Source organism: Antrostomus carolinensis, unplaced genomic scaffold (assembly GCF_000700745.2).
Source record: "Antrostomus carolinensis isolate BGI_N321 unplaced genomic scaffold, ASM70074v2 scaffold15425, whole genome shotgun sequence".
Lineage (NCBI taxonomy): Eukaryota > Metazoa > Chordata > Aves > Caprimulgiformes > Caprimulgidae > Antrostomus > Antrostomus carolinensis.
This window is the reverse complement of record NW_010317192.1, coordinates 249-27257: the sequence shown is the minus strand read 5'-3', so window position 1 is coordinate 27257 and position 27009 is coordinate 249. Positions and strand designations below refer to the sequence as shown.

The window sequence follows — 27009 nt, the reverse complement described above, 5'->3', positions numbered from 1 at the left end:
CAGTAGACCTTAGATAAACAAGCAGCTATTTTGAACTTTCATACAGAATTTTGCCCTGAAGAGCTGGTAACAAAACCAACTAGAGCACTTTCCTCTAGCAAACTGAAACCATGGTGTTCATTAATGGGCTGTATAATCTTATATATGTATACTTATCATATACGTAAGTAAAATCTTTCATTATGTATTGACATATCCTGATTTTTCTAAATGGCTTTTTACTTTTCCTTTATAGATATGGAATGAAAGGGCATTTAGTAGTAAATATATAAAGGTATGTATTTTTTCTTACTTCTCTAAAGTGAAATGTTTGTCTTTGTTATCATATGTAAACAATTAGCTTGACTGAATTTGTCTAGAAAAGGGACCTTAATCCTGCAACTACTTCACTGAAGTAGTTCACTTCAGTGAACTTCACTTACTGAACTCAGTTTCTTGTGGCTACAGACATAGAATACTAACAGGATCAGATCTGAAACAGTTATTTTGAACTGTAAGTGTGGTAGTGTTTGCTAAATGTTTAGGACCTCTACGTTTTAGTAGAAGCTCCAGTTGATGCTGCTGAATTCATACAAATTCATCAATCTTTGTACTGTCTTGGATATAGTTATAAGTCCAAGATCTAGAATTACTTAGAATTCTGTAGCAAAGGTCTGCTGAATATAATGCCCTTAAATTATTGCTGTAAAACTCTGCGTTCTTATTTTATGGAAAAGGTAAGTCAGAAAACATAATATAGACTCTGTGTTTTTAACTGAACAAAATTCAGTACTTCCTGTTCTAAAAGAGTTGGAAGAACACAGTGTATAAATATATTTATATAACCAACCTTGAGATATTGCTAATATCGCTCACTGCTGCCTGCCCTTGCTGCCACCCTGCCCTTTGAAAACTCACTTGTGTTTGTTATATCACGTTGAAGTGGAATCTTAAGTACAAGCTTCTGCTTTAATTTCCTTGGTGCTGCTTCGAGGCTAAGAAGCAATAGCATTACTTCTTAAAAGCAAGTAAAAGTTTAATTGAGTGTGTAGGAAAAACTGCTGATTTATTTTTTTTTTTTGGAATTGCATCCCATCTGCTTAAAATTAGTCAATTAGTGGCTATTGGAAAAGTTTCAGTTCTTATGGTTTGTGTAGACTGGATGAGGTTGGTCACAGCATTTGTCCTTGGCAACTTCTGTAGTTACTTTGTTCAATGAATAGTTTTAGGAAATGGCAACAACAGTTAAGCTTGACATTGCAGTGAGAGCAAAAAAGTATCTTTGAGTATCTTTCTTGAGGCTGGCATATATAAAATTCTTCCTACTCCTGAAAACTCAGAATACTCTCTTATAAAACATTTATTTTTAAAATTATATTTCCTAGAATGTAGAATTAGAAGAATACCCTATAGCTGTTTCCTGTGATTTGTGCATTGCTCTGAGGGAGGACAGGAAGCACTGGCAGAAAGCTCTGTGCTGGTCATATACCTGGTACAAAGAAAGAAGAATACCTTATATCCAGCTTTATGGGTTTCTTGTTAAGAAATACGTTAATCAACCATTTGTTTTGAACTGATTTACTGGGTCCACTGCCACCATAGTAACGTAGTTTCTGAGTCTTATCCTATCTTGGACCAAGTTCTGTTATGTATAATTCATTCCATAACTAAATTTGGTATTTTCTAGACTCTGACTTTTGTTAGGCTGCTGGGCTGTTAGTTCCTTTTGGACACAGAGGTTTGGCACTAGGGTTTTTGAGAACTCTATAAATCCCTTTCTCTGGAAGGGATTTATAGAGTCCCTATAAAAAAAATCCCTTCCATAGAAAACACCAATACACTGAAGTGTGACACAGCAGGATGTCTTGGCATCTATGTGTCAAGGTGTCTTGTTTCTTTGGGCATGGTACCTAACAGAACTCTGGTGGATGTGCAGATGCTTCAGATTTTGCTAGTGAAGTTACTTAAATCCCTGTCTAAACTTGTTCAATGGGTGTGCATAGAATCGTCTTGAAATATCTCATTCCAAAGTGTGTTCAGCACAAACCTTTTTTTAAAGCTAGGAAATGAATTCATAAGATACTCTCTTTTTTACAAAAACCCTCAGGAACTAGAAGTTTTCTGTTATATTTAGCCTCAGGCAATGTGAGTTCCAAGCTTCTCTTTTTCAAAAAGAAAAAAGTGGTTCACTAGTTGAGTACTGGCTAATGGAGAAATCACTAAGGCTACTAGTAGTCTCCTAAAGGATAATCCTAATCAAAGGTAAGTTATGCTGGGAGGGGAGGAGGGGGAAATGTATGTGTGTGGGGACGTAGAACTCTCTAGTTGTTCAGTGTGTTTGTTATAGAAGCAAAACCAAACAGAACTGAAAACAGTTGTTTGCAAACTGGAATAAAATAATGCAAATAAGGTGGAAGATTAATAGTGAGAATTTTTTTTTTTTTAACTGGAAGTTTATTTCTTTACTGACTAGATGTTATGTTGGTTGGAATGCCTATGAGACTGAACCCATTGTAAAAGAATCGTCAGAGAGAGAAGGCAGATCTTACTATAAATAAAATACTCATTTCACTGTATCACTGATTGGCTCTTTTTTGGAAACAGTTTTCCTGTCTTTCTGTATGTCTTGTAAGAAATATAAATGTCCTGTTTTGCTCAGTCCTGTGTCATGTCACCTGGAGGCTTTCTCATCTGTCTTAACTTCCCTGTGTGGGGAGAATGAATGTGGAGAACAAACTGTTGAATGTAGGCGTGGCATTCTACTTGTTAGCTTTTTAAATGCTGTTGAGTAGGGACTAAGCTTTTGGCTTCTAGAGCTAAGTGTTTAGTTTAGAATTTGATCTTAAAATCACTCAAATATTTGATGAAAAGTGTAAGCCTTCCCTCCACTGTATGTTAATTGATATAAGGGTTTTTATTTAACTCCTATTTTACCATGCATTCTCTTGCACTCTTCAGTGTGACCTGGCATCTGTTCTCTAATTAGCACGATAGTTCTATTTGCAGTTTGCCATTTCAAAAAAGTTCTATTTGCTGAAGTCACACACCAAACATTTTCTGCAATGTCTGACAAATATATGACATAGATAAGCTCTTGGTTATCTTGCTAAATGTTCACTTGTAAGAAGTTATTTTAGTTACTTCATCCACTAAGGTGCTAGTTATGTTTCTTATTAAGTAGAAAAGATGAAAAAAAAAAAAAGATTTTCTTACTTATAAATACTCATTCAAGAAGATCCAATTTTTCTAATAATATTTTTAATAACTGTCATTTTCAACTAACCCTGAAATTTAAGGAGAATCCATATATAAACATGAATACTGGGTGTGGGGGAACCATTTTGCATGTATTGTTGTGGAGTGCATTTTGAGTGTCTACAGTTCTTTGTCCTTGGTGCTTCTGAAACCTTTCTAGTCATTTTGTTCTTCTGAACTATCTCTATGGATAGACAGGTTTTCTGCATGTCTAGCTAGCGAGAAAGCTTTAAATTGCAAGGACCTTACTGTAGTTATTTCTAACATTATGAATTTTTCTTCTGGTAAACTTTGATTCAAAGGCTTCAAGTCACTGAACAGAAATTCATTGCTACTTTTCTTCTTAAAAAGTTTTATGTCCTTTAGGTTTAGGCTTTCATTGTCACCAACACTTTGACTTTGCTTTGTGTACTTATTTGAGTACACGCCAAAATAGAAGTGCTCCCTGTTGTCTTTCACATTGCTGGAGGGCTATTACAAGAAATTATTTAAGGGTTCATGCCTACTTCTTCAAATGGTTGGAAAAATCTTTCTTATGAATACATGCATACTTGCAGCACATAGTACATTGTTCCTCTATATCCAAGATTGAAAAAAGGATTTTAGACTGTTGACTGATGTCCTTTTTCAGATGCAACTCTGTCAAAGCTGCTGAAAATACTTTAAAAAAAAAATAAAATTAATTGTATGTTCAGATGAAACATGCTTGTATAATACCAGCACTGAATAAGCCCGGTTCATTCTTAACTGTTAAAGCTGGGTATATTTAGTCTAAGCAGCTCCACAGACATATATGAGAAGTTTATCATCTTAGATAGTGAAAGAGTGAGGAGAAGATGGAAAGATAGAGTAGGAATTATCTTCTGCTGGCATGTTTGAATTCAAAGTTGACTGCTCTCTCTTTTTTTTTTTTTTTTTGGTAAATATGCAATTCCAGTTTTATGCATTACATTCCTGAAAATTAGTGAAAGATATGAGAGCCAAGTAGTGTGTAAACTATCAGACACTTAAAAGGTCAAGAATTTTTTTTTTGTTGTTCAGTAAAATGGTCTGTGAAAAGAATGCTTAGGTGCTCTTCCCTTGAAAAGGGCAGATATTTGGCAAAGATTCCTGTTCTTGTAGAGAACTGCATGTTTACAAGTCTTTTCTATTTTAAAACTTCAGTCCTTGTTTTCGCTATATACTTCTTGTGGGATCAGGTTAACATTTGCTTCCGATCACTTGTGGAGGTTACGTCCACTTACATACTCTGACCCATCATCATTTTTAGATCAACTTAACGTCAGTGACTTTATGATAAATCCATTATTCATATGTAATTAATTCCATGCATGCAGTGAATGGAGTCAATACGTTGAGAGTGTCTTGAGTGCAGTACACATATGCACATGGTGTGTCAAAAGTAATCCAAGTGATGAGAAGCCCATATTTGTGTATTGACTATCTGAATGTCATAGATAAACCTTCAGTGTTAATTATTGACTTTATCTTAGTTGTCACCGTGGCTCTCTTTGAGAAATGAGAACTTTTCTTATCCATCTTGATCAGAAGACAAATGCTTCCACCAACTCCTCCTACAGTTCTTAAATTGCTTTCAGACTTAAATTTTCATGTTGCCTGGTTGATGAAGGCTGTACTTTAAGTGGTGTTATCTGTTACTAAGGTACTTCGACAATCTTTGGACAGACTGAGTCTAAGCAACATTGGCATCATCGCTGCGGATGGAGATTGGAACATTTCAAAGGAGATGATAGTTGACCCCTATCTTAATGATGCTGTTGAGGTAGTCGGGTAAGTGTGGGAGAAGGGAGGAGTTTTGCACATTGTTTATTGCTTCATTTCTCTAAGTAAGCCTTCACCTCCATTTTGAGAAGTCATATATTCTTATTTTATACTTTGAAGCCATTCCCAATTTTGTCATCATCATGTACAGTGGTGACTGACTACTCTGTCCTATCTTCCTCTCTTCTTTCAGTTTAGTGCATGTGTAAGGTAACCTCACCACTCTTCTATCACTTCTTTCAAGTGTTCAGTTAGAAGCTCTAATTTAGGTTTCTTATCTTAGCACTAGCGAATGACAGGAGACTTACTAGTTAATCTGCACATGCATCTTCAAAGTCAGGAGAATGTTAGGACTGAATTCTTGGTCTACCATCAGTTTTAATATCAGGTAAACTTGGACTTTCACGCTGGAGCTTATCACCGTGGGACTTTTCATGCTTGGAGCATTCCCTGTTATGTGTCCTTTGCTTGAGATTTTTCTGGTCATGTCCTAAAGCCAGGAGTTGGTTTGTTGCTTGTATCTGACAGCAGATAGTATTAGAAGCGCACACACAATCAGTGAAGTAGAAGTAAAAACAAGCATCCAAATTTTGTTTTCAAACTAATACAACAGTGTCAGTTTCAGCAGCTAGGAATGCTCGCTGTTGTAGCTCTAGCAAGAGGCAACTTGATTGTTTGCCTGCACTCTTGTTCCGTAATACAGTTTCTTACTACCTTGCTTCTGTCAACTGGCTCGATACTTATTCTGCTACTCTTACTTTCTTGGTAATCTCTGATGTCTTGAAACTATAAACAGGTTTTTAAAAATTATAGCATGTTCCCAGTGGAAATGACCTATATGTGTATAAGTTGTTCACTTGTGTTATATTTGTTAACTTGCTTCCCTCTGTTGTTAACCTTACTGTGCTAAGAACATGCTTGCGGTCCCTAGTGTACCATTTATCCTCACCTATATCTAAGAGGGTGTGATATGCTCATAATTGTTTAAACTAATCCATGGTTCAAAAGTTACAGGAGGTCAGTTAGGCAGGGATTTTATAAAGAAACTGTTTTCATATGTGTTGATCTTATAAACACTGATCAACTGGAAGTGGCTGCCTGAGAAATACCAATTATACTGCCAGCATTGAGTAACTAAGTTGGTTTAAAAACTTATGACTTAGGTTAGGCAGGACTGAGGCACCTCAGCAGGTTATAGTGCATTAGGAAATGTTTTAGTTACAATTTCCATGCCAATTAAACTTGCAGAATGAATGCACCGAGTGTGCATGGCTCTTATTTCTTTATGAACTTGACAGAATCAAGGCTTGTGGTATCTGGTTTTGTTTGTAGCCTTTACGACCACAGATCTATGTTAGATGTTCTTTAAGATGAAAGTTGTTTTTGCCAGAGGTTTTTCTTGAATGTCATATGGCTTTTTCCCCAACTCCCTCACCCCTGCTGATCACAAAAAAATGAAGAATTAAACTATTTCCTGTGCAGTAGTGTTGTTATTTGTCAAGAAATTAAGGTTAGTACAAAATGAGAACACCACGTTTCTCAGCCAGTGCTGAATTAGGGCACCAACTACCAAACAGATTTCTTGCTGACCTAGAAAGAGATAATTTAGGCACCTCTCCTTCAAATGCTCAAGTTCAGAAAGTTGCTGAAAGTACACTGTATCTGTATGTCTCTTAGATAACCATGTCTAGTTGTTTGCAAAATCTGCTAGTCAGTCTGTTTTCCTGTTCATTGTTCTGTAATCTCTTTTCAAGTATAACCCTCTTTATGACTTTTTCTTAGTTCTTCTATTTTGGAATGGAAACCTGGGATTAAATTTATATTGTGTTCTCTAGAAATTATCAAGATAATTGAAATGATTGCTTTGATATTCATCCACAAAAAGTAACTGACCTTTCCCTTTCTTTGTGTTTACTTTAATTTTCTTTTTTTCCTTTCTTTTTTTGCATAAGGTAACTTTTACCTTGATACTGTTGCTCCCTGTGGAGCTCTATCCCCGCCTAAAATAGCATTTGCAATCTGAAGCATATCTAAGGTAGATTTAAAGTAAAGTTTCTATTTCTGTGTTCCCCCTCCACATTTGCTGTCTGTTCACTTGTGATTTGAAAGATAGAGGACTTCATATTGTCTCGTTAGAATGAAGGCTACCAAGTTGTTATCATTCAGTGTGTTTCAATGTCATTGGTTCAAGGAGTGGTCTTCCTGAACATGTTACTTGCCATCATTAGGGCTATATTTAGGGCTACAAAAAAGCTTGAGGGACTGGAGCATCTTTCTTATGAGGATAGACTGAGAGCTGTGTCTGTTTAGCCTGGAGAAGATTGAGTGGGGAACTTATTAATGTTTAGAACTATCTAAAAGGCGGATGTCAAGAGGATGGGGCCAGACTCTTTTCAGTGGTGGACAGTGATAAGACAAGGGGCAACAGGCAAAAGCTGGAACACAGAAGATTCCTCTTAAACATGAGGAAAAATTTCTTTACTGTGAGGGTGACAGAGCACTGGAACAGGCTGCCCAGGGGGGTTGTGGAGTCTCCTCTGGAGATATTCAAAACCCGCCTGGATGCAGTCCTGTGCAACTTGCTCTAGGTGAACCTGCTTTGGCAGGGGTGTTGGACTAGATGATCTCCAGAGGTCCCTTCCAACCCCCACCATTCTGTGATAATTTCATACCAATGAGTTGCAGCACTTGCCACTGAAAACAGGAGTTTTGTTAGAAGAAGAAAAGAAAAAAGCCTTTATCGGTGACTAAATCAAATTACCTGCTGTTCATAAAGTGCTTGAAAATGGAAAAAAATACATTGTTATATAGTTAACTGAAGTCTTAAACTGTGTTATCTTATGCTTCCTTATTTTGTTTGCAAGACCATTTTCACTACTGTCTTCCTGTGCAATTTTGATGGATGCTATTTCTGTGTTTGTATAGAGATATATTCATATTACTTTTCTCCCCAGGACATATTATGGCTCAATACTACATCTTCTGTGTTAGACATGGATTTTGTTTGCTGTGTTTAACAAAGCCTAGCTCTATTTGGCAAGTCCTTTCTTAAAGGCTTGTATACCAATACACAACTAGACTTGAATATATTCCACAGTGGTTTTTTTATGTTTATCTAAAGTAGACAAAGCAAAAATGTTTTTCCATAGTTTTGAATTATTTAAGTTATCTTTGACTTGTAAGCCATTATTAGTGGACAGTAATTGTATGTTAACTGGTGGAAAAAAAATCTACTGTAATCAGTTTTTATTTACCAGACAGAACCAATCGTATTTTATTTCTAGTTGACGTAGTATGAGTCTTTTCTAATACAATGCTCGAACAGCAGAAACTATTGCTGCTATTTCAATTTATCTTTTATTCTTTCTCCTAGTGTTTGTTATTTTTAAAAAAAAAAAAAAGGTCATTCTTAATGAACAAAGAAGATGGGTGACATATTTAAGAGCTATTTGTCAATGACTGTAGCTTTTATGTAAGGGGTTCTTATTCTGTTGATTTTCATAGCTAATATGGTTCCTTTAGAGGAACCATTACTGTTGCAAGCCAGGAATGCTTTCTCAGTTCAATAGGAAGAATAAGTTCACTTCAATTATTTGCTTTTTTTGAGGTAGAAGATACTTGCTGTAAGAAAGATGAATTGACTTGTCTAAGACTATGCTAAGCTGGTGGAGGAATAAAGATTAATTATAGAAAATACTGTATTCTGGATTTATTTTATGCTGTTGGACCATGCTGTTTTTGCTGAAATTTTCGTCAGTATTCTTGTATTACATAATTCAAAGCAGAAGCTTGAAACTTAATATTGGATTTATGTAACTGATCTTAAGACATAGTGTTTGTCTCGATTAAAAACAATAGATTTTACCAGTAGAACAATCTTGTCTTTTTTGCACAGGACTTCTGGACGTCATCTGGTTGAACCCTCCTGCATCAAGCAGGTGAAATTAGATCATGGTGCTGAGTCTTGTTCAGCTTTAATATCTTCACAACCCCTTTGGGCAACTTATTCCATGTGTTTGACCATACTCATATACTCATGCTCTTTTTAATTTTTTTTTTCTTTTATCTTTTTTCTTTTCTTTTTAATTTCTTGTACCTAACTGAGTTTTTCATCAGTCCATAGCCTGTACTGTTGCAAGGGGTTATTCTGTCCCAGGTGTAGGACTTTGTGTTTACATCTGTTGCATTTTATTAAGTTCCTGTCAGCCTGTTTTTTCCAGTCTGTTAGTTCCCTCTAAATCACAACCGCCGTTTTCAGCCTGTAACCGTTGTTGTGGGTTAACCCCGTAGGCAGCTCAGCCTCACACAGCCACTTGTTCAGTCCCCTGCAGTGGGATGGAGGGAGAATCAGAAAGGTGGAAGGGAGAAAAATGATCGGTTGAGATAAAGACAGTTTGATAGGGAAAGCAAAAGCCACGTATGCAATCAAAGCAAAATGTGAACTTACTGAGTTTTATTAAAGACAGCAAACAGTATTGGCCCCAGTATCAGCCTTTGGGGACATCGCTAGCGATCTGCACCCTGACTGGACTTTTCTATCCACCTTGGTGGTGGACTTTGCTAAAGTCAACACACATGGCATCTACTGATTTTGCCTTACCTGCTCAAGGAGTCATCTTGTAGAAAGTAATTGTTTGTCATGCATGATTTGCCCTTTGTAAATCTATGCTGCCATTCCCAGTCATCCTTCTGTCCTTGTGCTTGGAAATGCCTTCCAGGAAGACTTGCTCTGTAACTTTCCTGAGGACTGAGGCTAAATTGATGGGCCTGTAGTTTCTCAGATCCTCCTCCTTGAAGATGATTATTAAAACTGTTTCTCTGTAGTCATCAGGAACCTCCCCTAATCGCTAAATACTTCAGCCTTTGTATGTATGTTAGGCCTGCAGACCAAATACTGCCTTATTCTAATGCAAGATACTGAAAATACAGTGCAGAAGTAATACTTACATTGTGTTCAAATAAAGTTCTTAAGACTTTGGGACAGGAAGTCTTGATGTTTCAGGCAGCTGTCAGACTGCACATAAGCTAGTTCAGGTTCTGATCTGTGGAAAAAACTCTCGCAACACTGTTTGTTGCAGATAGTGTTCCTTGTTAGAGAAAATTATATAATGTAGGAATATACAGAATGATTTGAATGTAGTTATGCATTTGATATTATCTGAATTTACAAGTACAGCAAACGCTGTTTAGAGGACTTCTGGGCTTCGAGAAACTACATCATTACACTCAGTCTTATGTGACATTTTAGATTTGTTTCCTTGACTTTCAAGGCTTTGATGTCTCTAGGGAAGTGTGCAGTGGTTGCAATTTTAAAACTTGAAACAAATGCAGTTGAATAATAAGGTGTGTATGTGTCTGGGGTTTTTCTTGTTTCTTATGTTGGTTGTGTTTGTGAAGAGCTGACCTCATTTGTGTTGCTTCATGTGTGTTGTTAAGCTGAAATTGTTGATTAGCAGGGAGAATAAGGGGAATCAACTCCTTTTCTTAATTAAATGTTTACTGTGCCTTCACAAGGTTTGTAAGTTATAATTCAGTTGTCCTTGCCCTATATGTGGTCCTTGTAGCCCAACGCTCAGCATTTAAACATTGAAGTGGCTGATCTACAAATACAATATCTTGCATGAAATGTGATGGGCTTAGTTTTTACCTACAGTTTTGTGTGCTTAAAAAAGTAAGAACCAAATGTTTTTCATTTTTCCTTTTATCATGTACTTTGGCATTTGGTATGGTAGAAGAAGAAGATGATGTCCTTCTTTGAAGGCACTTTGTGCTTGACAGTCTTTTACATTTTGTTTGGTGTAACAGTTTGTCCAAGATATAAAAACAAGAATTGGAACATGATTTGTTTTTGAAATATGTTCAAATAGTGCTGAAGAAGATGCTGCCTTTCCTGATATAAACTTTTGACAATTTGAAAAACATTTTTTTATTTGTCCCTTCTCTCTGTTCTTTGCTGTCCTTTTTTTTCCCTCCCTCCCCAAAGCTATTGAGATACACATTGGATAAGCACGGTCTGCAGCAGGTGAGGATCATAGCCAGCGATAATCTGTGGGAGCCCGTTTCCTTTGTCTTGCTGCTTGACTCTGAGCTCCATGGAGTGGTCGATGTGATTGGGTAGGGGGTTCTCTTTTTTTTTTCTTCATGGTTTGTTCATAGTTTGCCTTAATCTTGCTTATTAGTAACTAGCATGGCCAAAGCTTTACCTCTCTATACCGTTACCTGCAAGGAAAGGATTGATACTATAATCTTTCTTACTAACCTACATCAAATTGCACAGGCAGTTGTCCTGGTGACAGCCTCAACCCTTTAATTGAATCATGAGTCTCCTATCATGTGAAAGAGTCCTATTGGCTGTGGTTGCACTTTTGATAAATTGAAGGCCTTTTTAGATAACCCTGTTTATTGAGGGTTGTTTTGGTTCCTGTATTTGGTATGCCAAAAGTTCTTTAACTTTGCAGGTTTGTATACAGCCCTGTGTTACTGAATTCCACTGGTCTGTAATGGAAATGGATGTGATCCAGAAATGAATTTGGGCTATTCTTTTTTTAGTTACCATAATGTCTCAATTCTTAGTTTCCATTTTGTTTTGATGAGAAAGTTGTGTTTGGAAAGCATGCAACCAGCTAACTTGTTTTTCTAGTTCTGGGTTTCATCATATGATGCTAATATGTTGCAAAAGTAGTAGACTAAATGTAAGATTGATTACTGACTTGTCTGCTGAATGGAAATGTGTGTAAGACTTGCTCATTAACTTTTCTATTTACAGTATTGTGGTGGGTTAACCCTGGGTGGATGCCAGATGCCCACCAAAGCCACCAACTCTATCCTAGCGAAACCAGGACAAGTAGCTCTAAATTTGAATCATTAGGTTCCATAAACTTGTGAGACCCAATCACGTGCTTCAAATGTGCCTGTTCATTGATTCAACTTGAGTCTTTTTTATTCATCTGTATGTATCTGTTGCATAGGAGGTGTAGAAATGAAGGCTTTCCCTCCAAATACAGATATGGAGTCAGTGTTGCCCTCCTAAATCCTGGCAGTTTTTTTGCAAGTGGATTCTTGGATCTCGTGTAGATCAACAAGCAATTGTGAATTCATTCTGACCAGATACAAATGCACTGTAGTTACCATGATCCCATTGTAACGAACATGCTTCCTTTCTGGTTTTTGTCAGCTACAAGTATGCACCCAGAGTAAGTTCCTGAAGCTCAACTGTTTTTAAACTCTCTTACTAAGCTGTAGTTGCTTAACTCTTTGCAAGTTTTACATCCCTACCCTGATTCAATCTCAACAGGGAAATAAAATACTCTTTTGTGTAATGGATAATCAGTTGGCTAACGGACATTTAGTGGTGCACATCTCATTGTGGTATCTTTAAAAAAAAATTGTTGGCTCTTTTTTATTTGAAAAGTATTTCACATAGCCAGGATTTTACATGAATGCACATAAAATCAATTTCAGACTTGGTGATGTAATTCGTGATCTGTGAGTTTTCTCATCAGACAAGCTAGTTAAAGCTGCTGCTGTTGTTTTATTTTTGCATTGTTTGCATCCAGGCTTCATCTGCAAGATATTGTAATGGCTCTAAGTTAGAGGGAGCCCTGAAGACACACTGTAAAACTATTAATAGATGTTCACCCACATAGGAATGACCTAGGTCACCAAAGCTCTTTATAATGTGATATTTCCAAACAGCTTTTCAAAGCTGTTACAGTTGCATCAATTTTACCAGTGAAATGAAATATAATTAATTATTATGAAGTATTACTCCTACTTTGAACATATTTAAATTAGATTGTAGCTCTTGAAAACGATGTTTTTCAAGGATGGACTTGCAAATTCCATGGTTATTGATAGTAGTATTTTAGATGTGCTACTTGCTTGTGATACAGTTAAACCAGTTAAATTTCTGCATTCTATACAGTTAGAGATCAAGCTATTCTGGCTCTACAGGTTGAGAATTTACCCTACCTCTTCTTGCTATTAATTGAAAGAAGATAGGAAATGTTTAGTGTCAGTAAGTTTATTAGTAACAGCTTTCATTTTCAGCTAATATAAATTTAATATGTCATTAGGTGACAAGTCAAACCTTTTGGTTAGAAGCATTGGTGGTCTTAACCAGATCTGTTCTAAACACACATTTGTCTGTCACATTTTGTGTTACAGAAAACCAAAGCTTTTAAAGAAATTTGTTAGACCTAATTATCACAGAATCACACAACAGAATCACAGAATGGTCGGAGTTGGAAGGGACCTCTGGAGATCATCTAGTCCAACCCCCAATTATGCCCAAGTTAAAAGCATAAGAAAAACAAGATGTTGTTATGACATTACTCCACGATGGAATCGTGCTGTGGTGCCTGTAGTAGTGGGAATTCAAACTGTTCCAAGTCCCTCCCAGGCCTGTGTGCTGACACAGAATGAGAAGTAGGAAAGACAGTGTCGTTAGCTGACAGTTTCTGTTTTCTAGAGATGTTTGAGAACTGGATTTTGAGGTTTTCATAGGTAGTGCCTTTCTGCAAAAGTTTATTGTAGTGTAAAAAAGCTGTTATTTCTGTCCTGATTTTTCCCCTTCCTCCCCCCTGGGCCATTGCTATATGCAAACCAAAAAAATAACATAATTTTTTTGTCTTTGTTTTTGAACTAAGTTATCCAAATGAAGTCACTGTGGGCAATTGTGCAAAGCAGCATTTGCAGTCCATAAGTAGAAGACCTTTTCTTATTTAATGTTACTTACTTGAAATATCTGATTTAGTTTAGCTGCCCTACACAGGCAACTGTGGATTTTTTCCCATTGGAGTTATATTGCTTCATCGCCTGCTGTATAAACACTCTCATAATAGTTAATATTTTAAAAATACTTTTTTACCACTTGAACAGCTAGAGGCCCTGATGATGAACCAACCATCTGCAGGTTCCAGAGAGAGTGAAAGAAGAAAGGAACAATTAAAATGTTTTTTAGTAAATGAAAGTGATGTGAACAATGCAAATTTTGATAGTAATAGCTGTTGGTAAGTTCTTCTTTCACAGTGATAAGAGGTTTAAACTTATGTCTCACTTTTGTTGTAATTCTGTTCCTACTATGCTTTTCATTACCTTTTCTCTGCCAAGATCCGTTCTTTTTCACCCTTTCATGATATACATTACTTCTTTCTCTCTCTTTGAAATGGTTTTCTGTTATAGTGTCTCACTCTCTGCTCTTTCGAGCAGCGAATACAAAATCCCACTGCTTCTGCTGAAACATCACATCTATAGGAATGATGCAAAAACTGTACTCCAGCTCATCATTTCAGGCAGCAAAAAAGATAGTTGTTTAGGAGTCTGTGTTTTTTCCTGTAACATTAATCAGATACTCAGGTCTCTCCAAATGATAGTGGTCCTCGAGTGGACCAGTTATTTCCTGAAAGTTATTGGAGTATAGTTATTCCTCTAGGAATTTTCATTTCCAGTGAACTAAAAAGATTGTTTTCACTACGGAAGGAGCAGAGCACGCTGTTCTGGATACAGATAATCTCCTGTCCTCTGCTGCATACCCTTTTGTTAGTTGTTGAGGCTGTAGAGTGGCACAAGATGTCTAAACACTAAAATCTAGTGTTTTCTTTAAATAAAAATCACATATAGTTCAAGAAATCCAGCACAGACTGAGTGTGAAAGCCTTCACAGTAATCTGATAGCAATTGTTTATTTTGTGCATTTGGATGGGTCTTTTTAAAGTATACAATCTACAGTGCTATTAAAAGTTTTAAAAAAATTGATATACTCATTTTTTAAAAAGTTATTTTTTCTGTGGAATAGGAGTTACTCTTTAGTCATGTCCTACTTCTTAAGGACTAATTTAGATATTAATGAAAATAAAACAAACCCTGTTGGTTAACAGCAGTGTAAGTGAAAAGCAAATAAAGTATAAATTGTGTTCATTAACAGTAATACGAATTGCATCTAAGAGCAGAGAAAAGGGATTCATTTCTCAACTGGTGGTGAAACTATTCTACCTGATTGTATACCAGTGGGACAAAATGAGAATGTTAAATGTGTGGGCTCTAAGTGGAGCAAAGCTGTCGATAAAGATACACTGAAGGAGTCTGCCTCTAGAACCTGTTTGTTCTCCCTATGACTTTAATCCTGTTTTCTCCAATTTCCATAGATTTAGTGTCTTTGCATTGAATTATTTCTCTTCCCTCTAATGCAAATAAATGTGACCTGTCTTAGTGCAGGACATAAGAGCTCTATAGATTTTGTTTCTGTGTAATCTGATGTAAAGCTCTCTAACACCCCTCTGATGGTTTTTTCTTCTTCTTTTTTTTTTTTTTTTTTTAAGTGGCAGGGATGTTGACTCTTAATATTTAAGAAACAGCTGTTCAGGATATAGAGTGTAGAGAGACAAATTCTTCCTTCCTTGCCTTGTCTTTGCAAGCTACATACTTCATGCCATTATAAAAACCTTTGCTTAGTATAAAAGTAATCCTTGGGTTTCCAAGTCAAAGGGGATATATACAGTAATCTGCACAGCAGAGAAGCATGTAGCTAAAATCTCTACTGTTATATTATCGTTAGTGAAGCTATGTGTGAAGGACTAAAACACTGGGAAATGGCCCATTGTCCAGTAGGGGGAAAATAATGAAAAAAACCGCAACAGCCTAGAAAAACTGGTATTTCTTGTGTCCCTATCAACAAATTTATCAATTTGTCAAGTTTCAGACTAATAGTAAAGGAAATATTTATGCCTTCCTTTCCAGTGCTGATAATTTCATTTTAGTGTATATATTTAGTGTGTTCAATGATTGTGCTAAGTGAAGGGGAAATCATGACCCTGTTTTCTGCAAGGGATTTGAAAGGTTTTATTTCAGTCAGACTAATTTGACACGGTAAATCAATGTTGTTTGAGTATAATCAGTAGTCTTCATTTGTGAGAAAGCATCTCTCTTAATACTAAGGAAGATGTTGGAAAGAAATTAACTTTTATTATATGTTTTAACTATTTTCAGTTTACAACTCTAACTTTCACAATCCAACTAGCAGGCCTTTTTGAAACCCGAGTTTATTAAAAAGTTGTACAAAATTTGCCAAGTTCATGCTTAGATCCTAAGACATTCATACAGTGAAGTTTATAGAATAATGCCTAGTACTGTATCTTACTGTTGATTTTATGATTATTTATGGTTTTGTTTGAGATTGTATGAAGTAGCATGTGTTATCTCTATTTAGCACATTACAGTTATGAAAATCTTCAAGCTTCGTTTTAGGATAAAGCTTTGCTTTAGCAAGCTGCAGAAATTGCATGATGTAAAGCTAGGTTTACTTATATGCTGACATGTATCAGAATAAATAATCTTCTACTGATGCAAATACAGTAATCTACAGAATATTATAGTGTGCTCTCATTCCATTTTCTTCTATTCCATTAGTAGTATTCCTAAGAAAGTTTGTTTCATTTTTGTTTGGAGGAGGTGGTTCATTGCTGCTGTTTGTACTTTCAGGTTTTGATTCTTTTATTTGTGATAAATGTTATTTCTTTTTAAAATACTGTACAGGGCTCACTATCCTGGAACAAAAACAGTACCAAATGCATTATTAACTAAGAAGAAGCTGTGGTCTTCAGAAGATTACAGCACTTTCAATGATGAAGTAGGTGCAGGCTGCTGGGCTCGAATCCTGAACCAAAACTATGTGAATGGAAACATGACCTCGTAAGTGCTGTGCACCGTTGCTTACTTTCACAACTTCATATTTAAGAATTGTTTCAGGTAAAATAGTAGGTAAACTGAAACTCTTTCCACTGTCAGTGTGAATTTGAATATAATAAGGTATGAAGTCTACTGTCTACCTCTTTCTGGGGTAGAAGTCCCACGAATTGCAGTGTATTCTTGAGTTACTGTTCCACAGTATCCAAATGGCTTATGCAGCTGAGTTCAAATGCCTTTGAGACTCTATTGATATTTGTGAAAAATAAAATATTCTTAAGAAGAACTAATAACATGAAAGACATTGGAGGAAAATAACAATAAAGCTAACTTATCTGTATTTTTCTTAGTCTTTATCAGGTTGTCTTCAGTTAAAAGTTGTAAGTACAGATGTCATTATTTAGTTTTTCCATACAACTTCTTTCTCAGAGTCCGTTGTAAAACTTGTCTTTTTGATAATGTTCACTGTTTCCTGCATATTTTCTTTCCAAACTGAAATCTGGAAGAAAGCTGTTCTGTTTATTGAGAAATTACATAACTTTCAGTTTTAGAAGAGAATAGAAAACGCACTGTGGTTTCCAGTGCAACAGCTACAATCTGAAAGGGGAAAAAAAAAAAAATCTGATTAAAGAAATCGTAGGCATCAAGATGTAAGCAAAATTGCTCAAAGATTTTAGCTTTTATGTAACTTCATTTTGGAACAATATAAATGTTTTTTGTCTGAAGTGCTTGAAACAGTGCACAGCACAAACTGCTTGGATACTAGTAAAGGGAAGTTTCTTGAGGCACCTGGTTTCTATGAATCTTCTGTTTCCTTCTCTGCAAGCTGAAATTTTCTAACAGATTCACATAGTTCCTATGTGAATTCCTGACTGTTCTGGTTGCCTCTTGACTCTCATATGCTTTAATATCTTACTTTGAGGTCTTTTTTTTCCCATTTTTTTTTCTTTTTTATAAGCCCTTTGCAATTATATAAATTAAGCCCATTTGTGTAGCAACCTGACAAACAGACCTATGTATTGTATTTTTAAATCATTGTGGAGTAGTTCCAAGTTCACATATCCAATATTGAAGTTGTCTTGGCTTTTATATTGAAAATGATCTTCCTGATGAAAGGCAGCTTATCTTTTTGCTAAGCTTGTTTCCTTTGAACTTGAGTTCCTTACATTCCTTTTTTAAGCTTGAAACAAGTTTAATGTAAGCAAGTTGTTGAGTTTACAACTCAAGAGTTGTTTATTTTATGAGCCACTTTTGTAGGATTTCAGCTTCTGTTCTGAAATGCATATATAGTGTGATAAATCTGTGGCAATGAATCTGAGGCCTTTGCACTCATCTGTATGCAATAGCAGAGCAGCATGTGCCACTTTTGCTTTCTACATAACTGCTTTGTTAAGGTGTATTTCTATATTTACGGTGCACAGGTCTTAAGTTTAAAGTCCTAGCAAAAGATTAACCTTGTCAGTGTCCTGACAACATCTTTAAATGGCAACAACTCTAAGAGGCTGCCTCGTTACTGTTGTTATCTGTTCATTGTTATCTGTCTTATAGGAAGGATTTAATTTTTTTTCCAGAGGTACTTAATCACTCCCCCCCTCCAAAAAATAAAAATTTACCACCGCCACCAACCAACCAGTTGAAAAAACTCCCCAAACCACCCCAACAAAAAGCTGTAAATGTTGATAGTTGATAGCTTATTTTTTCCCCTTCAAAATAGGAAAAAAAATGGAGTCTTTAATATTTCCTTTAATGTGCATCTTTTTATGGTGATATAGCCAGAGAATGTATCGTCAGTTTTGTAAGAAGTTCTCAACACTGGAAGTTAATCTGTTTTATTGCCTTCTTGTTTTTTGGTTTTTTTTCTTTCTCCTTTAGCTGGAAAGATTTTCTTCCTTAAACTTCTTTTCATTTATTTCTTTGAAATGAAAGGTGAATAAATTCTTGTACTAAATTAATCTTAATACTATCCATATGAATCCACCAAACGTCTGTTTTTCTTCCAGAACGATTGCATGGAACTTGGTGGCTAGTTATTATGAAGAGTTGCCCTTTGGTCGGTGTGGATTAATGACAGCACAAGAGCCATGGAGCGGCCACTACAAAGTAGAAGCTCCTATCTGGATTACAGGTAAAAAGTTTGTAGGTAGAAGTTTGGTGATCTAACACAGAGCGTAACTGTATTTTCTGAGGCCTTTATTTATTTAGTGTTTATGTGTATTATTTTTTTGTAACAAATTAAATAAGTTTTGTGGGAAGTTTTGTGAATACTTTAAAAAAGAAGAAGAAGAAAAAAAAATGCTCCTTTCAATAGAAAGCTTAAAGATCTAGTAGAAAGACAAATATTAATACTTGACTGTTAGATACAGTGGAAATGGGTAGACTGCTGCCTTTTATAGCTATTACTATTAAAATATTTTGATCTGAAGTGCCCATAAAGGTTAGTTTACTTTCCGAGTTCCTTTCTGTCTTTTTTTCAATCCTGAAGTGCACATTTGATACCTCTCAATTTGAGAAAATTGAACAAAGGACCTCTGTATTCTTGTCCTGTTTGAGATTCTTGGCTTGTGTAAGTCAGCATTTCCTTGTCCTTGGAGAGAGGGGAATACTTTCACATAGTGTCTGCGGACACACGGGTTCACTGCCTGCTCCATAGTCCTGTAATATTTTACTGTCTTTGCTACAGTTCAGTAGAGCAAGTAGCATATGCAATGCCATAAGGAGGAACGAAGCAAATGCTTTAATTTTTATTCTTCTGCTACTTACCTGCAAATATAAAAGCATTAAAAAAATGACCATACTGTCATATGAACAGTTCAGAACAACTGAGCAGTTGTTCCTCTTTCCATATTGCTCAGCATTTTCATGATGTAGGACATATTCTTCTTTGCTACTCTCTTACGTGCTGAAAAATTTATTTAGTCATCACCTAAAAATTTATTTATTTATTTATTTTTATTATTTATGCCCTAAAAATTTATTTAGGGCATCACCTCATGGAGATGCCCATCTATGCTTTGCCTGTCTCAACTATTTACTTTACAAAAAAAAAAAATAATTGAGATATTTGGGAAAATCTAAACCATGATGAATATTCATATTGAATGTACATGATTGACTTATATAGTGGTTTAATAGTATTTTCTTCCTGTCTAAATAGTCAGTACCATTTTAACTGTTTGTCTGCTGCACAGTGATGTTTTTAATTATGTCTTAGTATAATTCTTTAATCTTTCTTCTTGTATAAGTAGAATTTATTTTGGAAGTTCCATTACATGCTTCCCAAAATCAAGTTGTTGTGTAAGACTGTATGAAAGAGAACTTTTTAATTTAGACTAGAAATGCTATTATTTTTTTAATTAAGATTTAATTATTTTCTTCTGATTTTTGTTCCTTTTTGTCTCAGCACACACAACACAATTTACTCAGCCAGGCTGGTCTTACTTGCAAGTGGATGGACACTTAGAAGGAGGTGGCAGTTTCGTAGCTCTGACAGATGGCCTAGGAAACCTTACCATCATAATTGAAACTATGGTACGTGCATCAGCACTTCCAGTGAACTAGAAAAGATAATGGAATAGTTTTGTTATGAAGAACCTGTTTTGATTTATTTAGTTCAATATTTGTGAATATGTTCTTTGATGCTTGTAGCTTTGTTTGTGAGACCATTAGAGGTCCTTTTTTCTACCTAAACTTAGAATAATTAGTTGAATCTTCCTGGAGACCAATGTCATCTTTATATCACAAATTAGTTTTAATTTGATGACACGCTCTGGAAGGGAAATTAAATCATGTGTTTTTTTTGGTAAGCAGTAGTCAAAACAAAGTTATAAAGCTAGTATAATTGCAGTTATCATTAAGATAACAATGAAATATAGTTGTACATTTGTTCTATGCCACTTCTTAAATTTCAGTTTATGCTGTATGCTTTTCATAAACACTGCCATGTGATGCATTCCAGTAATGATACATTCATTTTTTTCTTCAGACTCATAATCACTCTCAGTGCATTAGGCCTCCACTGCCTCATTTCAGTGTGACACCTCAGAGGGCTACTTTCCACCTCAAAGGGTCATTTGTAAGTAGATCTTAAATACATTGGATCAGTTTTGTAAAATTAATTGCTATCCATGCAAGACAATATTACAGTTTAGCAAGAAATTGAAGTTCTTTATGTCCAGTGCTAGAGGCTGCTATATACCTGGCAAAGTTTTAAGCATTCCAGTTCTACTTTTACCATGAGATGTAATGTCATAACTGAATTACAGAATTACTGCCTCCTAGTCTAAGGGTGTGTATATTGAAGAAGAAATTCCCCAGAACAGAAATGCAACTGGATTTTTCTTCAGGATTTATTCCAAGACTGGGTGCTCTGACATGCTGACATAGTTTGACCAGCCAGCATGGCCATGACCTTTCTAGTTGTTATCAGCTCCTTTCCAGGCATGTAACTGTAGTTGCTTGTATAATGTAAGTTATGTTGTTCCATCACAGGGAGAGATATTCTAAGAATCTCACAGTTTTTTTGGTGGTTTTGTTTTGTTCTGTGTGTTTTTGGGTTTTTTTTGTTGGGGTTTTTTTAGTATATATCTCGCTGATGTGAATTTCCCTCTGAAATGTGAACAATGCTTTCACAGTGTAAGCTGGAGTGAATCCTTATTAGTTGATTTGGATTATTGCTTCTCAGAAGCTGAAAGTGTTTACTTATTTGGAATTTGATTTTTGGTGGCATTAGTTTCCTTTCATTTAGGAGGAGATAGTTTGGAAAATGCTTTTGGCAATAAAATGACTTGCTTAGGAAAAGTAGTTGAGCTTCACTTCTGATATGCTGCTCGCTTTGGGGCAAGTATCAAACAGCTTATCCAAACCAAAGTCTAGGTTGCTTGCTTTGTTGTTCATCTAGGTAGCCAAAAAAAATTGTGGGAGTTGGATGTGATTAAAATCTGTAGCTAATGTAGTTGATATGTCATAGTATTGCAGAAGTTTGGAGATCTTAAGTGAACTACTTTGCTCAAAAATTGTTGTCAAAGAACCAGCAACTAAACTAAAGGTCTCATTAAAGCAAAATTAGCAGGGGATTATTTCAGCCTGGTTGCTCCTAGGTATAGAGCTTGTATCAAAGGGATACCATTGTTGGTAATAGAGAAGGTAAATATTGTATGTACGATTGCAATGCTTTCTGTCTTTATAAGCAGCATTGCTGCATGTTAGGTCGATGGCTTACTGATTTATAACCTATAAAAATATAAGCCATACGCAGTAACTAGCTGAATAGAATGGTGGCTTCTAACGTGATCTAAAATAAAAAAAATTAGACACCCTTAGAAGGCAGATACTTCTCAAGGTGAATGTTCAAGTGCGTGTGGTTTTTTGTGTGTGTGTTGTGGTTTTTTTTTTGTTTTTTTTTTTTTTTTTTTTTTTTTTTTTTTTTTTTTTTTTTTTTTAAAATATATATTGTGTTTCATTGTAGTATATGGTGGAAGCCCTCCAAGTGTGGCATTCTAGACTTGGTTTTGAATCTGGAAACTCTAGTCTTTTCCAGCAACTCCATCCTGTAAAGGTAAGTCAATCACTTTTAATGACAGTCTTTCTGCAGTTTCAGGTGTTTCTTCCCCTTTTACTGGAAACCCTGTGCTTTCATGCCGAATCTGCATAATTAGGGCATGTTTTATTAGCTCTGTTTTGACTACAAATTTACTAGCTATATACAAGCTTACCTGGATGTAATAAAGAGTTTAGGGGAAAGGTGTTTTCAAAATATCTCAGAGATACTAAATGCTGAGGCAAGATGACAAGACTTTTGGCTTAAATCAGGACTTCAGATGATCTCCTTTAATTCAGGAACTTGGGTATTTTGTTATTTAGTTGTTTGATTTTTTTGCAGCTTGAGCTTTCTCTAATTCCAGGTGTGTAAAGGAAGTTTTTCTTTAGATCTAAACGTGGATGAAGTCTACACTTTAACCACACTCAAGACCGGGCAGAAATGTGGTTGCCCAGAGCCTCCACCACCTCAGCCCTTTCCTTCAAATTACAAAGATGATTTCAATATTCGTAAGTCAGAACTCTCTTATCCAGAAATTTAATTCAGACACAGATACAGTCTTAATGTAGAAAGGCAATAACAACTGTTATTAAAGTCCTCTAATGTAAGGGACATGAAGTAGTCTGAATGTGTGTTTTATTTTTTGTTTGTTTATACCTGTTTATCCAACAGTTTATGTCTGTATACTTCTCTTGCAATGAGGTGTATTTAATTCTATGTTTTAACTGGGTGTTAAACATTAACAGTTGTAAAATTCTTGGTGCAAATGATATAGTTCATAGTAACTAGTTTTTGGAAGGGAAATAGGGAAGAAAGTAATTTACGTTGTCCGTGTTTGCAAAAACTGGGGTCTGCTTAAAAAAACAACCAAAACTAAAATCACCTTCCAACTCCCAAATCTTCAGCTTTGGAGACTTGTATTTTGATAGAGTAAGTAAAGGTTCTGGAGAATATTTTCAGAGGAAATTTCTGAAAAGAAGAGTACACAGAAGAAAAATAATGCTTTGGTGTTTATACATATTTTTGAAACAGGTAATCCACCTTTCAGTGAAGCCCCAAATTTTGCAGATCAGACAGGTGTATTTGAATACTTCGTAAATGCTTCTGACCCAGGAGATCATGTGTTCACACTCCGCCAGGTGGTGGTTCAGCGACCCATCACTTGGGCTTCTGATGCAGACCAGACCATCAGTCTCATAGGAAATTTTCAGTGGTATGTAAATACTATTTTCTAGTGACATCTGGGGAAATGTCCTCCTTACCAGAAAGAGTTATGATCAGTTAATCTGTCCAAAGCTTCATTCCTCTTGGACAGAGGGCTTTTGCGTTCTCTGTAAACATGTAGAAATGATGACTCTAAGAGATCAACTTTGTCTTTAAACGAGTCTTAAAAACATCAAAGGGTGGAGAGTCCACCAAGTCTCTCGGTAGCTTGACCAACTCCTGCACTGTCTTGGAAATTTTTGGGCATATTTGTTCAAGGTGGTTTTTCAGAATAATAGATCTGGGCTGGTGTTCTAGAAAGACCAAATCAAAATCCTAATTCAGAGTGTGCAGTGAGTTTCAATACGTTTTTAAATGGGACAAAAAAATTGATTCCACTTAACTTAATTTGAGTTGCCTTGCTTGATTGTTAGTGATTTGATCAATCTCGCATAAATGAACTAGTCTGGAAGTTAATTCAGTTATATTGTTGCAGACTGCCATCTTCTGAGCAGTTCCTGGAATTGATTGCATTTGATTCAACTGCTACTTAAAACAGTCTTGTTTCGGTGTAAACGTAACTGAGATTTACTGGTTTGGTAAAAATATGGTTATGATTGCAGTTCTCTCTAGGAGCCACAAATATGTTAATTTGAAATCAAGCAGCATATTTCAGTGTAATGTTTATTTAAAATTAAAAAGCATTTGGGAAAGAGCCTGTTAACTAATTGGTTTAGTAACAGTAAGTAATAAACTTTATACATAACTTTTTCTTGTAGTTGGAAGTCTAGCTTAAATTCTTTTGATATCTTCTTTAAAATAGCCAGTCTGTCAGTTTTTTTTCACTTTGATTGGATCATTGATCCCCCAAATGCTTTTTTAGAACATGCTTTATGCTTCTAATTTCTGGCCTGGACAAATAATTGAATCACTTTGCTCTGAAGCCTGGAAGAATACCACCCTCTTGTAGCTGGAGATTGTTCTTTAGTTAGCCAGTGTTTCCTTCTGCAGCCCTCTGTAAAGTGTTAAGTGAAGTCTTGTATTCCCCCTATAATCAAATTTCCCTCATTGAGTAGATCATATTCAGTGATCCCTGTAACAACTACACAGGTTATATTCTTAAATTAGTGTACTGAGATTACTAAAAACTTCCTATTATTTCATTTTGGTTACATTTCTTTCTGAATATTCATCATGTTTTCAGAACCAAGCTTGTTTCCTCAATGTTCAGCTTATTATTCAAGTTTTACTGATCTGTAACTTTTCATAATAATAATCTTCAATTTCAGACCCTGTGATCTTTTTGCTTCATCCTCAATTTAGGGCTTACCTTGTTGTAGGTAAATGTTTTCAGCCATTAGTGCATGCTGTTGTAATACTGAACCAGTCTTGCGCTGAATATCTCTATGGAATTATATTTTACTTGAGTCATCAATGGCATTTTTTTCTGATTAAATTTCAGGATTATTTAGTTGATTTTAGTTTGGATTTTAGTCTTGTGCTTGTGAAAGCTTTTTGTTTCTACTCCTGAATCTGTTAATGTTTTGCTCTGATGATTTTATTGAACCTAGATGTATCCTGAAAATATTGCTATTTAACTCATTCAGCATTGCTTACAATCTCTTTATAATGGCCTAAGCAAGATGAGGATGTTTCTTGGTTATATACTTAGGGAGGCAAGAAAGAAATATTGTTTGTGTAATGAATATGTATCCAAGAATCTGATACTTCTAATAGCATTACATTAGAATGAAATCTCAGGTTGTTCTTACAATTATGTAAGAGGTGGGGAGAAGAATATATTTATTATTTAGTTATCAGTTGAGTGGATGTCATAGAGAGTCTTTTCACATTCAGTAAATAGTTATAGATAATTAGAAACTTCCTAAATATGTGCCCTTGTTGCTGTATCCATATTGCAAGTCCTTTCAGACATGGGATGTAGATTTTTAAATTGAACGTACGTTAATAGAAATAAAGAATGTTTTTAATTTTTATTGTTAAGAGGCTTGTAGTGCAACTTTGGGGTGGGGGAAGTTGTGTAAATTTTCTTAATGCCATTTGATTGTTCTGGTATTCCTTTGCTTTCTCCTTTACAGTTATCACTGTATGTATAATATGGTGCTTTACTGTTGAGCTGAAGTATCATCTCAGGAAAATAAAATAATTTTAGCCTATTTAAACATTTTGTTTAAAAAAGTTTGTTTTGGCTTTTGGGCAAGAGGTATGGATTACTTAAGACTTGGTCTGTATTAAAAATCCTAGAGAAATAAAGATCAAATTTTAGTAAATGGGATGCTGTGACCTTGAATCTTGGATTTGATTTAGTTATCTAAAACTTGTAATTTTGCAGACCTGAAAGATTTTCTGAGGAGATGCAAAACTTCTGTATGGGGTTGTTTTGTTTTTGTTTTTGTTTTTGTTTTTTTTTAAATAATTAGTGGAAAGTTGCTGACAATACACTTAGTTTTTTGTTGTTGGTTTCTGAGAAGAATTGCTTTTCCTAAGAAAATCTATGGACTCACAGGTGGAAAACCTGTCTAGACAAGTCCTATGTACCTCACATCTGTAGGTCACAATTAGGACTGCTAAATCTTTCCTCAAAAAGATTGCTGTACTACCTAGGCAATACTCTTCTCCCTGCTGCCTGCTCAAAAAATTTGATTCCATGCTTGTTAAAACACTAAACTTCTCTTACAGGGTGAACATGACAGTCACTTGTGACATCTACATAGAAAAAAAACGTGATGGAGGTGTGTTTATTGCAGGAAGAGTCGACAATGGTGGGATATATGTTCGAAGTACCAAAGGAGTTTTCTTCTGGGTTTTTGCAGATGGCACCTACAGAGTCACTGGTGACCTAGGTAAGCAGCTCTTTGCTTAAGTGGATGCTTGACATATGGACACGTCATTTTGATAACCTTGATAAAAATGACTCACATTCAGATTTTGTAATTCAGTTGTCATCAGTATCAATTTAACCCATTGTGCTCTAATGATGGCTATGTCTTGTATGTGAAGAGAGCATCTGAAAGCTACTGGCTGGTCCACTTCACAGTCTCAGCTTTCTGTCTTTTTTTTTTCTGCTGAAAAAACCCTATTTTACACTAGCAAATATAAATTATTTTGCTTTTTATAAATGCTCTGATACAATACTAATTACATAAAGGTTTGATCTGTATTGTTATACTACACCTAAAAAGAAAATCTTGCTTGAAGAGCATCTGAAAGCTACTGGCTGGTCCACTTCGCAGTCTCAGCTTTCTGTCTTTTTTCTGCTGAAAAAACCCTATTTTACACTAGCAAATATAAATTATTTTGCTTTTTATAAATGCTCTGATACAATACTAATTACATAAAGGTTTGATCTGTATTGTTATACTACACCTAAAAAGAAAATCTTGCTTGAAATGCAAAGGCCTGTCTTGTAGAACAGTGCGTGTCAATGTACATGCATCTGACTTATGCGATAATGATGACTGGCCTACTGTTTCCACAAAGTATGCATTCTCCTGTTAGTGTAGCTCAGTGGAGCGAGAGCATATTCTACTTGTAATGCTAATGGTCGTGTGT

General features: G+C 35.5%; 1 protein-coding gene across 1 annotated transcript in view; it reads left to right on the top strand.

Moving 5' to 3' along the window:
* GALC (galactosylceramidase) overlaps positions 1–26320 on the top strand; it is a gene marked incomplete at its 5' end in the record, with an annotated part of 34275 nt that extends 7955 nt beyond the window's left edge. The window contains 10 exons of the mRNA XM_010168499.1: positions 236–274; positions 4898–5025; positions 16548–16703; positions 18698–18822; positions 20098–20225; positions 20680–20769; positions 22162–22251; positions 22598–22742; positions 23266–23446; positions 26137–26320. Coding sequence (XP_010166801.1) covers positions 236–274; positions 4898–5025; positions 16548–16703; positions 18698–18822; positions 20098–20225; positions 20680–20769; positions 22162–22251; positions 22598–22742; positions 23266–23446; positions 26137–26320 — 1266 coding nt within the window. The remainder of the gene's footprint in view (positions 1–235; positions 275–4897; positions 5026–16547; positions 16704–18697; positions 18823–20097; positions 20226–20679; positions 20770–22161; positions 22252–22597; positions 22743–23265; positions 23447–26136) is intronic.
* Between the last annotated feature and the right edge of the window lie 689 nt (positions 26321–27009).